General features: G+C 46.4%; 1 protein-coding gene across 4 annotated transcripts in view; it reads left to right on the forward strand.

The window, feature by feature from the left end:
- Positions 1 to 12,350, forward strand: part of SRGAP2 (SLIT-ROBO Rho GTPase activating protein 2) — an 87,701-nt gene that overhangs the window by 663 nt on the left and 74,688 nt on the right. For all 4 annotated transcript variants that reach the window (XM_061362841.1, XM_061362843.1, XM_061362844.1 and 1 more), the window contains exon 2: positions 315 to 849. In XM_061362841.1, coding sequence (XP_061218825.1) covers positions 783 to 849 — 67 coding nt within the window. In that variant the 5' untranslated portion in view covers positions 315 to 782. The remainder of the gene's footprint in view (positions 1 to 314; positions 850 to 12,350) is intronic.

A 12,350-nucleotide genomic window follows, 5' to 3' on the forward strand; every position in this document is an offset into this window, starting at 1 on the left:
GGAGATGCTGCGGCTCCGCTGCCGGTCCCGCACCCGGGGAGCTCCTTTCCTCCCCTTCCCTCTCGGTTCCCCGGGGAGCCGCGTTGCGAACGAGCCCCTGCTCCCCCCGCCGGAGGGGCTGGCGGCTGCTGAGGCGTTCCCCGCCGGTACCTGGCCGGTCTGCGGGTCCGAGCCCTGCTCAGAGGACGGTTTGCGATGTCAGGGCAGCTTTTCTTTCCGTGGCACATTTGGGCTGTACAGCTTGTGGCGGCTGCCTGCAAGCTGGGATTTTATGTATCTGTGTAATGTATATATCGCTTTATTTGTGTTCGCAGGCATACCAAAGAAAACGGCTTCTCGTCCTCCGTTTGGGATCTGATTTACATCATCTCTGAGCCCATTTAAAAAAAAAAAAGGAAAAGGCAAAACCAAACCCACAGAGAACATGTTGTGCGGAAGGACTTCCACTCCCTGGCTGTGCTGTTAACGCTAGCAATCAGGAAGAGCCTTTGGGGGCTGCAGGATCTCGCTAGTCTGATGCTGCTGCTAAAGGTTTTGGTGCAGGGAGACAGAACTGCCGCCTCTTCCATGCACTGATCTCTTCACATCTGCATTTTGCTGCTGCTGTGCTCGTCTCACAGCCTCTCTCCATGGACTGATTTATTTTCTTTGCCCTTTTTGTTGGGGGGGGGGAAAGGCGAGCAGAAAATCCCGGCACCGCATTGAGAGGAGGGCAGTTGCATTTCTGCCTCGTGCTCCGGTGGATCGGGTCTGAGGTTCATCTGTTTTTGGGAACAGAAAACATGACGTCGCCAGCAAAATTCAAAAAGGATAAGGAGATCATAGCCGAATATGACACTCAAGTTAAAGGTAGGAATGGTTTTGTGTTCATCTCTTCCGCTGTTGCAGTCCTGACTGCAATTGTAGGAGTTTGCAGGAGATGTTTGGGTGGGGAAGGGAGAAATCATTTGCAGATTGCCTGGAATTCGCAGGGCTTTTTCCTAACACAATGCTGGATCGGGTTTGCAATGCTTTTGCTCGTCCCCATGGGCTCGGTTCCTACTATGGAATTGCTGTTTAAAGGTATCACGGGAAGGGCTTTATTTTACAGCATAGAACAGATTTCTGTTTTGAGTTCTGAGAGCCATATTTTTCTGTCTGCTGTTCTGAAATACGGCTTTGCATTTGAAATATGAGAGCTGCTTAATTGCTTTTTAATCCTCCTCCTATCATGGGAATCTGTTAAGAAATCTGTGTAGTGTCAGAGGAGCATATTGCCTCTGGTAGCCACAGGGACTGTGCTGAGGGTCCCTGGGAAGCTGCTTGTGCTAGAAACTTCCATTATTCAGGATTTTGCTCTTGGTGACTCCCTAATACCACTGCCTGGTTTTTCTTGCTGTGCTTTTGAGTGTGGCACCTTAAGATTGCAGCGTGTGTGCGTGTGTATTCACACGTATATAATGCATATGTATATACATGAATGCAACTAATGCATTAGTGTTATTGCCATCATCATAAGGAAGGCAATAAAGAGTCAGAGGCATATTTGCAATGACTGTGGAAGTCTCCTGCAGGATCCACTTGGCTGGGTTTCAGGCTAGCATGTGCCCTAGGTGGAAGAAAGGATGGTGAAATGCCTGCTTAGCTGCTGCTTTTTGCAAAGTTCTCATGATAATGTGGATTGAACAGATACTTCTGGCTTGGGCACGGCTTGAGCTGTGGCTGGTGGGAAGTTGTGAGATGCAGTGATTTATCTCATTGCTTCAGACTTGCTCCCTATGCTTGTAGCATGCAGGAAAGATGGCCCTTGGGCAGGGCTGGTGGACTTAAATCAATGTGAGTTAGAGAAATGCCATTTCCATGGGAGCAGGAAACCTTGATTAAACCTGGCAATTAAAACATTGCGTTGCAGGGAGGTATTTAGTTATTTCTCACTGGTTGGAAACCATTCAACCACGATGTCCTATGCGATGCGTGTCCTACGCTGACCCTAGTGCTCTGCACCTCCAAGCGGTTGCGCTGCTGCTGCTCGCAAGGTTTACCTGAGCAAATCTGCCATGGGTAGGAGTTTATTTTGATTATTTATCTCAATTTCAGGGTTCTCAAAGTTGGAAATGGAGAAGAACGTGTTTCTTTTTCACTAGTTTGGTTTCTATTCCTGTTTTCTGCCTGTCATTGGAAATGGGGATTGAAGTCTGTAAAATCAGAGGCTTCCATGTGCTTTCAGTATTTACCCCATCAGAAGGCGTGTGGTAGATATGAAGTCGTAGTCCCTATATTTGTGCATTGGATTCAGTAAGACACAAGGGTTTAGACTTAGCAAAGTGCATCTTCTCACCTCTCTTCTACTAGAAAAGAAATCTTTCCCTTTTCAAAAAAGAGGCCAACAGTGAAAGCCTTCACTGCCCATCACTGCCCAAACGATGCAGTGGCCTGTCAATCAGCCTGTAAACGTGGTCCCAAAAGCAAAGCATTGTAGTGGCATTTAGGCTTCTTTGCTTTTTTGCCTTCTGAGTTGTTCCTGTTGTAGACGTGTGGGGTCAAGAGGAGTGAGGCTGTGTAAGTGGCTTACGTGGAGCTGGGAGAAGAGGGTTTCCTTCCTGAATTAGTGTGAGGGCATCTAAGGGTTTGCCCGGGATATTCCTTCCTTGTGCAGTTCAGCTTTCCCTGCTCAGAACAGTCCAGAAGTGGCTGATGGGAGGTGCTCATCCATCTGTGCTTCCTTGGAGAGGGAGGTAGAGATGGGCCTTATCAGCTCAAGAATCCAGCATCAGAGCAATCCTTTCCCCATTGCCTTGTGTACTTTAAAGTTCAGGGGGAGCTTCCCTTCCCCATGTGGCTTCAACCCTTCACCAGCTGCTCTGGCAATAGGGATTGCTGTGTCTCTGCTTTTAGATACGGGGTTTGGGGGGAGCTTTTGCAGTTAAGCACTCATCTTAAAGTGTCATGAAACTTGCTTTACATCTCATAGGTACCATGCTGTGAGCTGGGTAGTGACCTGGCTCTCATGAGCAATGGGTCCTCCTGCCTCTCTAATGCCAGAGATGTGCTGCTTGCCCTTCCACAGTGGAAAGACGAGATGGGACTAAAGGCACACTCCAATCCAAAACCATGATGCTGTCTTTCCACTGAACACACTGGGATCCTTAACATAAAAGTGCTGGTGCCCTGATGGAATTCTGACTTGCTCTGTGGGCAATGCTGTTCGCTCTGACCACGCGTTGTTTGCTGTCTTTCCTCTTGTGTTGTGAAATGATGCCATGTGGGAGTGAGATGAGCTGGGTGTTGGTGTGCTTTGTAAATTGTGAGGTATCATCTGTTCCTCAGATGAGAAAACTCAGGTAGTTTTTACACTGGCGTTCAGGAGCTTACTGTGTTTCCTGGCTGTGCATTAGAAACTGTGTTTAGAGGCTTCATTTAAAACCATTAATCCACCAACACGTACTTAAGCACTGTAAATTATTACTAATGGAATGATTGAGCTTTGCTTAAAAGTTTAATAGCCTTAAGTTGTTAATCAAAACCTATTTAAGAGATAGCTTGGTTATGGCTGTTAGATGGTTGGTGTGCAGAGGGTTTGATCTTCTGTTGATGAGCTCGGTGATTTTTGTTGTAGGTGTGGAGGGGTGACAGGGTGTTGGTGAGTGAAACTCTCTGCTATCCCATGGCCATGAGCTGTAGGTATTTGTTGTCTTCTTCCAACAGCCAGTTCTATGCCTCTGCTGGGTTGGAGTTAGCTGATCCCATGGTTCACGTGTGCAGCTAATGGCAGAGGGGATCAAGAGTAGGATGAAGTGAATTTCTGAAGATGAAGACTATTTCCCTCTTACACATCGAACTTACTGTGCAGTGGTCAGGGGACATAGAGGGAGTGATGTGTTTCTTCCTAATTCCTTGTGCAGGGTGGTTGAGGACAAGCTGGTCCATGTGGCCCTCCTTGGAGGCTGCTGGAATCAGGCTGGAGAGAGCCTGAGTTACTTGGTCTGATCTTGGACCTGATGACCTCCTGGGCTCCCTCCCAACCTGAATTGTCCATGACCCCATGGATTCTAGTATCTGGAGGTTCAATTAAAACCTTTTCTTCTGCAGAAGTGAATTAACCCACAGACAGGGTGGGTTCCCTCGGGAACTGCTCTGACCTTGAGTCTTTTGCCTTTAGATGATGCAGGCAAGGTCCATGTTGTCTCTGGTTGCTTGGTTGTGTTGTCTACACTTGGATGCTTCGTGCTGTTGGGAAGGAGAAGAGAGGCTGCCGGTGTTAGTGGGCTCTCCTTGCAAGACGTGAGAGTGCTCCTGGCTTTGAGGAAGCTCTGCAATGGCTGCGTGTCATGCGGGAGGAATTCTTCTGACAAGATGACATGGGGGCAGCAGGGGAGGGAAGTGCTGCTTTGATATGTTTCTGTACCATGTGCTCCCAAAGATTGAGTTCTGTGAAGCTGGAAAGTGAGATTCTGTGGTCTCCATATGGAGCCTTTGATATCTCCAGCTCATCCCCTTGTCTGGATTGTCTCTCCCAATTCCTTTGTGCAAGTTGCGGTAAAGCAGAGATAATGAATTGATGCTGTGCAGTGTGTTCCATGTGAGATGCGGATGCTGCCTCTATCTGTCCCAACCGAGGCCTGTCACACTCATTTTTGGTTTAATGTGTTAAATTGGAGTGTACATTTGCCGAGGAAAGAAAAGCCAGTGATTTATCTCGTAATTCCTCTCTTCTTTCTCCTCATGTCCCGGGAGAGCCTTATATTTAATTAGTTTGTATAAAGCTTCAGTAAATAGCTTCATGGTTTGGGCTGCAGAGATGGAATCCTGAATTCTTTCACACATTGAGGGTTCATAAACCACTTGTGTCCTTGAGTCGTCTCTAGCAAAGGTTAAAATGCATCTCTTGCAGATCTTGCAGCACACCCCAAAAGCACCAGGAATATGGAGAAGAGATGAGGTGACTTATAGCAGGAGTGAGCACAGCACAGAGGTACCTACGTGGGTATTTACCCAAGTGTGTCTTCAACTAAGAACAGCTTTGGGCAAAGCCTCCCATCAGATTTAGCCTACTGGAATGTCTGAAACTGCCTTTTAATCTCCCCCAAATCGGTGATAAATTTCAGATAAGTCCCTCTTTTTGGTCTCTGGGTTGAACAACTGATGGCGCGTTTGATGGGATCGGGATCTTTTGCCTTTAATGCTGCATAAAGCAGCAGCTGTAATGTGGGGGCTAGAAAGGAAATGTGATGCTTTTGGTGGTGATTTGAAACAAAACTGGCATTTCTCTCAACTGTCGGTAGTTTCCCTGTTAACACTGCACATGCAGCACTCGTCTAGAGAAGGTATTTGTAGAACTGCCCTTAGATCACTGGTTTGAAATCACTGTAATGTGTTTTGTTGCTAAACCCTGGGGATCTTCAGTGCCATTGACCTTATGTATATATGGGATGATTTCTCTTTCATGTTTGTCTTCTGTTCAGGTCACTGAGCTGGTCACTGCGTGCTGTGGCACTGGCTGCACAGCCCAGCACCATGTGTGAGTGCTTCCCAGAGCCCCAGCTCCTGGCCACTTCCTTGGCAACCCCTGTTTAACACACTGTGTAAATGACCTTTTCAGCCATGCACCCTGGGGTGCTTGAGTTGGAATGGTTTTGAGGTTCGAGATGTTGAGTTTGGACGTATTGGATTACCATTGACATTTGAAATGTAAAACTACCTTTTAAGGGGTTTTTACAGTTAATCATTACTCTGTGTGTGTAAGTGATTCCATTTGTTTGCAACAATGGCTTCCTCCAAACTCTGGCTATGGAGTTGCTGGAGAATCATCTGGTTTGCTGTAGTTCTTGATAGTGCTAATCCCTGGAGCTTTGGAGCTGGATCAGGCCAATGAAGCAGCCTGCTGCTAGAAAGGGGGAAGGGGCTGTTGGGAGAGTGGTTTGACGTTACAGCAATAGTTTGTGTTTCTTTATCCTATGTATGGTTCCTACTAATGGCTTATTGATGAGAATAGGAAGAGGTGAAAGGATGCAGTCTCCCTTCATTCCTCTTCAACTCCAGAATCCCTCTGCTGCAGGTTCATCGCATACTGCAAGGCTGGAGAGCAAAGCTGAGCAGGAGTCAGTCCACTGAGGTGCTGCAGTTCCATCTAATGCAAAGGGAATTCCAGTGTAACTCCAGTAGGTTTTCTATGAACGCTTCACTGGCAAGAGCCAGTTTCCTAAACTGCCAACTAAAGGAGCCCTGGACATTTTTCCTTAGCTCTAAAGGCTTTCCTTTCTTGGGAAGGGTACACATCAGTGTCTTTTCCTGTTGCTGTTAAAGGCTTGACTCCTCTTTTTGCTTTTAATACTTACTAATTTTGCCCATTTTGGGAATGTACTTGGAAGAATCTCTTTGCCTGGTCAACGTTTTCAGCTGTCTTTATGAAGAGTGAAAAATCTCAACCTTTGTTGAGATGGAAAGTATGTTTGAACACATGTTCTTTTCGCTATGCCACGCACAGTTGATATTCATTACTTGGGACTTTATTTAGTTCCGTTTTGTATGACTTTTGCAGATTTCATGCTTTCTCTCAGAGAATTCCTGCAACGTCGTGGGAGTCCTGCTCTCTGAATGTGGTCACTGTTTTGTAGGCGATCGGAGCAAATGCAGAGTTATGGTTTGATTTGCTTCATGATAAAAACATATGGGAGAATATGGGGAAAGGATCTGGACTTTGCAGTAATTCCATCATTTGAGACCATTCTTCATTTTTGACCTTCTCTTTCACCTTTCCTTCCAAAATAATCTTAACCAAAGACAAAACAGGGCATTCTTTTTGGGAAATCTCAAGGTAGTGGTCAGGGAAGCTCTTGATATGAGTTCAAGTCAGAGAACACATGTGGGTATAGGGTAACTGTGTCAAGCTGGTATTATTTCTAAGCAGATGCTGCAAATGGATTGGAACCATTTAAAAGGTTTTCTTTCTGTGGGAGTAACTACCTACTGTTGGTAAACTCTAAAGCTTCTGAGCCAGCCACTTCGCTTGGAGCTGCCATGGTGAGAGTTAATCGTTGCTTGGAACAAATAGGAGGGGGCTGGGCATGAAGAAAGAGAAGAAATCACTTCCTCTGCAATTCTGAATGTAAAAGGCTCATGTGTTACAAGAGCTGGGAGTGCTGCTCGCAGGCTGAAGCAGCGTGGGCATGGTGTTAGATTGGCACTACACAGCCTTTGGGGATGGGCAGTGATGAGGAGGGATTCTCAGAGCATTCATAGGGCTCCTTTTCTCTTTAATGAGCACTGTTCCTCCAACACTTTCTCTCAAGGCGTTGCTAAATGTGCTGCAGAAATCCTTGGGTCTTCGGTGCTTTCAGCATGCTGCAGAAACAACTTGTGCTTCATACTGATTGCTGTGAAACCGGCTGCATTGGGCAGGAGCTGCCTTCTGTGGCACAGCAGCAGCTCCTGGCTTTTTGTCTCTTGAGAAGGAGCCACATAAGCAGATGAACTCCAAAGCAAGAGTGGATTTTAATCTGCAGTTGTGAAGTGCTGTGGCAGGGCTATTTGGTCAGTCCTCCTAACTTTGCACTTGGCTTCTTTGGATCATAGGACTTTCCAGGAAGAGCCTTTTGGCTTCCCTTCTTTGAAGCAGGGGAGGGTTTTTGGTTTGGTTTTGTACTGATGTCAGTGGACAAGGGTTTTCATGCAGAGAGTAAGCCACAGAGCTGTGCAATTTATAGACGAGGAGGGCTTCAAATTGACTCTGCTTAAAATAACACTGGTTGTTGCCTGGGAATTGGTCGCTGCCTCTTTGGACAGCGATGCAGGGACAGGCTCCGATGGTCCCATGAGGAAGGGGGGTTTGTTCCCGACAGCCCTGTAACTGCCAGGATTGCTAAACTGCTCCCTCTGAACAAGTGGATCGATTGTTTGCTGACCAAAGATCCTAAGCCTCAGTCAATCAAACCACTTCCATGTCACTGGTGGGTTTTCAGAAGGCAAACACTACAGCGTGAGGAACATGTTTGTTTCTGCAGCTTTGCTTTGCTACCTGAAAAGGGAGAGGGTGATAAGCACAAACTGGGGCTTATTATCCAAATGGGATTGTTTAGAAAGATATTTTCCTGTTTTCTTTGGGTTTTAGCCTCTGCAAGGCACGAGGGAAGGCTGAAAAGCTGCATTTGTTCACCTGCCGGGCACATCAGCATTGATCCCTCCAGTAAAGGAGGGATCGATGGCTTTAAGCTGTTGCTGTAACACATGGTGTATGTCGTCTCCTGCCAGCATTTGCACCTTGAGACTTGGTGATGATGGATGAGGTGCCATTCTGTTTCTCATTTCTCACCCTCCCGATTTCCCTTTCATTCTGTTCCACCACCTCTAGATACAGCATGGATGATGCAGCAGATAATGTAGCAAATGCCGATGTTTTAATCACCAGCCCATTCAATCTTGTTCAGTGTGTGTGTGGATATTGCAATAGTAAAACAGGATCCTGGTTGCTGTTACTGGGGGCTTAGTGGTGCAAAATCAAGGGGAAACCCACCCTGTGGTAGTAAGTCCTTCACAGCAATCCATCTTTGTTGCTTTAGCAATTTGAATGAGATGAGGCAGGATTGTCACTTCCCTGTGTCAGCCTTCTGTGAAGCATTGATCCCTTCCTTCCCCTTCTCAGCAGGGAGGGAATGGTCCTTGGAGGGCAGGGTGAAACCAAATTGATGGGCAATTTCAAGGAGCTTCTGGGTGGTGGCATGTCATGTATGATTATGATTGGGGAATGCTTAAGATGCCTGTTGCATGAGGTTTAAGTATAGTGGGAGAAATTACTCTTGTGTCTTTGAGGCTGCTCCTGCTCATTAGCACTTAGGTGTTATGAGAAGTCCTACAAAATCCTTTTCTTTGTGCTGGCTAGCACTGGGCAGTGCTCTTGCTGTTCTACTGCTAAGAGTATCCAAAACACATGTGATATTCTTGCTTTTAGGACAATAATAAGAATAAAACCAAGTTATTCACGTTTCATTAACGCTTTGTTGTTAAAATATGAAGAAGCTTTACATAGGGACAGGATTATGGGTGCAAGAAACCTCCACTGAGCTGCCAGATGTAGTTCCTCAACTTGGGCAGTGCTGTGGCAACCACAGGTGGTAGCTGTGTGCTCACTGGTATATGGCAGTTCTCTTTCCTCCATCCCAGTTTGGCTGGGGAGGGCTGTCTGAAGTGTTGTGCTTGCAATAACCATCCAGGCAGTTTAGAAGTGAAGCTTTCTTCATTTCAAATGACAACCCAGAGCGTACCAAGTGTGTTACAGACTGTGGAGGTGCAGAGCTCTGAGCAGGCCCGGCGAGGTTTTTCCCCTGCGTCCTGATAACCAGTTATTCAGAAACATAATAAACGAGTATCTCTGTGAAGTGGTTTGGAAAGAAGCCTGGTTTTGCTTTGGTCTCTTTAATGAAAGTAACTCTTCCTAACTTTTCTGTGTTCTCTCCATCTGTTGAAGAAGGAAGCCTGCTTCGTCCCAGTATTTCTGCTCCATAGAGGGCTGCTCGTCCCTGTCTGTGTCCCAGCTCAACAGGGTGGACTCCAGTGCTGCAGAAAGATGCTGAAATGGGAACTAAAGGCCTTGCCAGTAAATGACTTAAAAGTGTGCAGCTGGAAAAGGGAGGGGGAAAGGGTTGCAGCAGTGCGTGGTGGGAGGAACAAATGCAACACTACAAAGGTCACAGGATACAGAAATGGTGTTTGGATGGAAACTCAACTTGCTATGAATGAAACTGCTCTCTCGTGTTTTCCCCCTGGAGCTGAATGGCTAAAAATGGGATACTCCTTGTTCTGCTTCTTTCTTTTTGTCATTTTCTGGCTCCTGGGAGCTTCCATGAGTTGTGCTGTAGAACTGAAAAACCTGGGAGATGAAGGATGGGCAGCATCCATACATGCTGGGACATGATGGATGGGCAGCACCCATACATGCTGGGAGAGGTTTAGATATGTGAATCTCTGCTGGGTTAATCAGAGCTGTGCCATGATTAGTTCTTGGTTACTCTGGTACCACTCTTTGCCAGTCAAAGCTTTGTCTGTGCTGAATGTAAAGTGTCGCAGCAGGGAACTTACTACGTGACCAGAGATGTGTGCACTGCCGAGCAGGGCTGTTGGATATACTCAGAACTTGTGCTGAGCACCCCTTGGAGCCGTTCTTGGACCCCTTGAGTGTTGATTTAATTTCCTGTGTGCTGTGAAGTCTTGCTGCTGAATGCTGAACTGCCTTTTCTTCCTCCATGTGCTCTTATCCCATCCAGATTGCCTGTAGTTTCTCTGAGGTTGGTTTGATCTTTTATTAACCCATATGCTCTTGTTACCTTCCATTGTATGATTAATTTCTGCCTGTAATGATAAAATGCTTCACCCAGAAGTGTAAGAGAAATCCTTTTATTTAGCCTAGTTGTTTAATGCCAAACACATTCATACTCATTGTCTTCATACTTATCTTTACTTAGGCTTTAAATCAAATCATGTCCCCCATGCCCATGAGAATGTGCTTGTCAGAAGCCAGCTGTGAAGCTATTAGCTGGAATAGATGGAAGCCAGCTTCCATCTATTAGCTTCCACCTTTCCTTCTCCCTAGAAATCTTGGCTACAAATGCCCCCCAGGTGCCCCCAGAGGTTCAGGATGGTAGGTTCATTTCAGATTTAAAACAAACCAATTCTGGCACTGGCCTCTCTGGAAAATCTCTATAGGTACAGTCCTATGTCCTTAAAGCAATGGCAGCCATTGCCAGCAAATGAGAAAGTGTTTTCTTCTGGATTTTCCTTTTATTTTGTCCTGAAACCTCAAGTTTTGTAGTTCATGTAGACTCAGAACAGTTAGGGTTGGAAAGGACATTAAGATCATCCATCTAGTTCCAACCCCTGCCATGGGCAGGAACGCCCCACACTAGACCGTGTCGCCCAAGGCTCTGTCTAAGCTGGCCTTGAGCACTGCCTTGAACACTTGGTCATTCCTGCTGTGATTTATCAGTCTGACTGTTACTGATGAAGTTCTAGCTTAAAGGAGCACCCAGGCAGGAGATGGCACAGTCCTGCAGTGTTGGAGGAGAGAAGGCTCCATCAGGATTTTGGGAAGGAGCTTGAGATTCCCAGACCAACATGTACGGAGCAGATGAGATGTCTGTTGTTTCTCTGCTGCTGGAGGCTCCTCCAGAAAGCAGCATCTGCAACTTGTGCAGTTCCATAATAAACACTTACTGGAAGCTGAGGGAGCAGCTATAATTTTCTCCCTGCTCTGTTGCCTTTTCCAGCTCACTCACATCGTTTCAGTGGTTTTATGATTAGGCTTCATGCAAATACTTCTCATTCATCCCCACCCTCTACCAAAGCCAGAGCAGCACAACCAGCTGCTATGGTTGGGATGAAAGTGCTGCTCAACTGCTGTTTCCTTGAGTTGAAGGATTCTGGCCCTGGTGAAAGGTTTGCTGTTGTCTGTGCTGTGAGAAGTTATTTCTATGTTGACTATGTATTAGCTCTTAAAGATCAATGCCTCTCCTTTGAAGAAGGGGATTGCTTTGAGGTCTTACAGAGAGAGGTGCATGCAGACAGTGATGGCTGCATGTATCTGTAGGAAGGAGTAAGTTGCTTTATATCTGTAGGTTTTGGGCTGTTGTGGAGAGGTTATGCTGTGTTCACAGAGCTGCTTTGAGTCTTTGACAGCAATAAGAATAAATTCAAGTCTCTGCACTAAGGGCTCAGGATGTACAAGGAAAAAGGGTTCCTTTTCCTTCCCTGCCTCCTTTTTGCTCTCTACTTCTAGTCATGTGCCTCTCAAAGCTTATTTTGCTCACAAGCCAGAGATGCCCCTGAAGCCTTGCTGCTCGTGCTTCTAGCTTATGGCAGTAATATTAAAACCAGTTGACCATTAACTTCCCAGAGCACGGGTGTGCTCAGTTCTTTCACGGGGTGGTTCTTATCACACATGTGCAAAGTTCTTTTACATTTAGATGAGGTATTAGGAAGGAATTCTTTACCGAGGGTGCTGAGGCGCTGGCACAGGGTGCCCAGAGAAGCTGTGGCTGCCCCATCCCTGGCAGTGCTCAAGGCCAGGTTGGACACAGGGGCTTGGAGCAAGCTGCTCCAGTGGAAGGGGTCTTCTGCCTAAGAGCTCATCTCAATCTCCCCTCTGGCAGGTTAAAGCTGTCCTTACAAACCTTGTCCTGTAAAAACCAATTCAGGTGGTTTGGTCAAAACCATTTCTGTGAATGAGTCCAAGTTTGCACAGTCCAGATTTGGATTCTCAGGTAGCTGAAACGTGTCCCTGCATTTGACTTTCTCCCTTCTCTTTTCTTCCTCCCTGACTTCTGCCATTGGGAAATGCTTTGGGTAGTCAGTAGGAAGTCAACACTCCCCTGAAGCTTCTGAGC

This window comes from Neopsephotus bourkii, unplaced genomic scaffold (genome assembly GCF_033783945.1).
Source record: "Neopsephotus bourkii isolate Nb327-2 ecotype Australia unplaced genomic scaffold, CSIRO-AGI_Nbou_v1 NB_1139, whole genome shotgun sequence".
Taxonomy (NCBI): Eukaryota; Metazoa; Chordata; class Aves; order Psittaciformes; family Psittacidae; genus Neopsephotus; species Neopsephotus bourkii.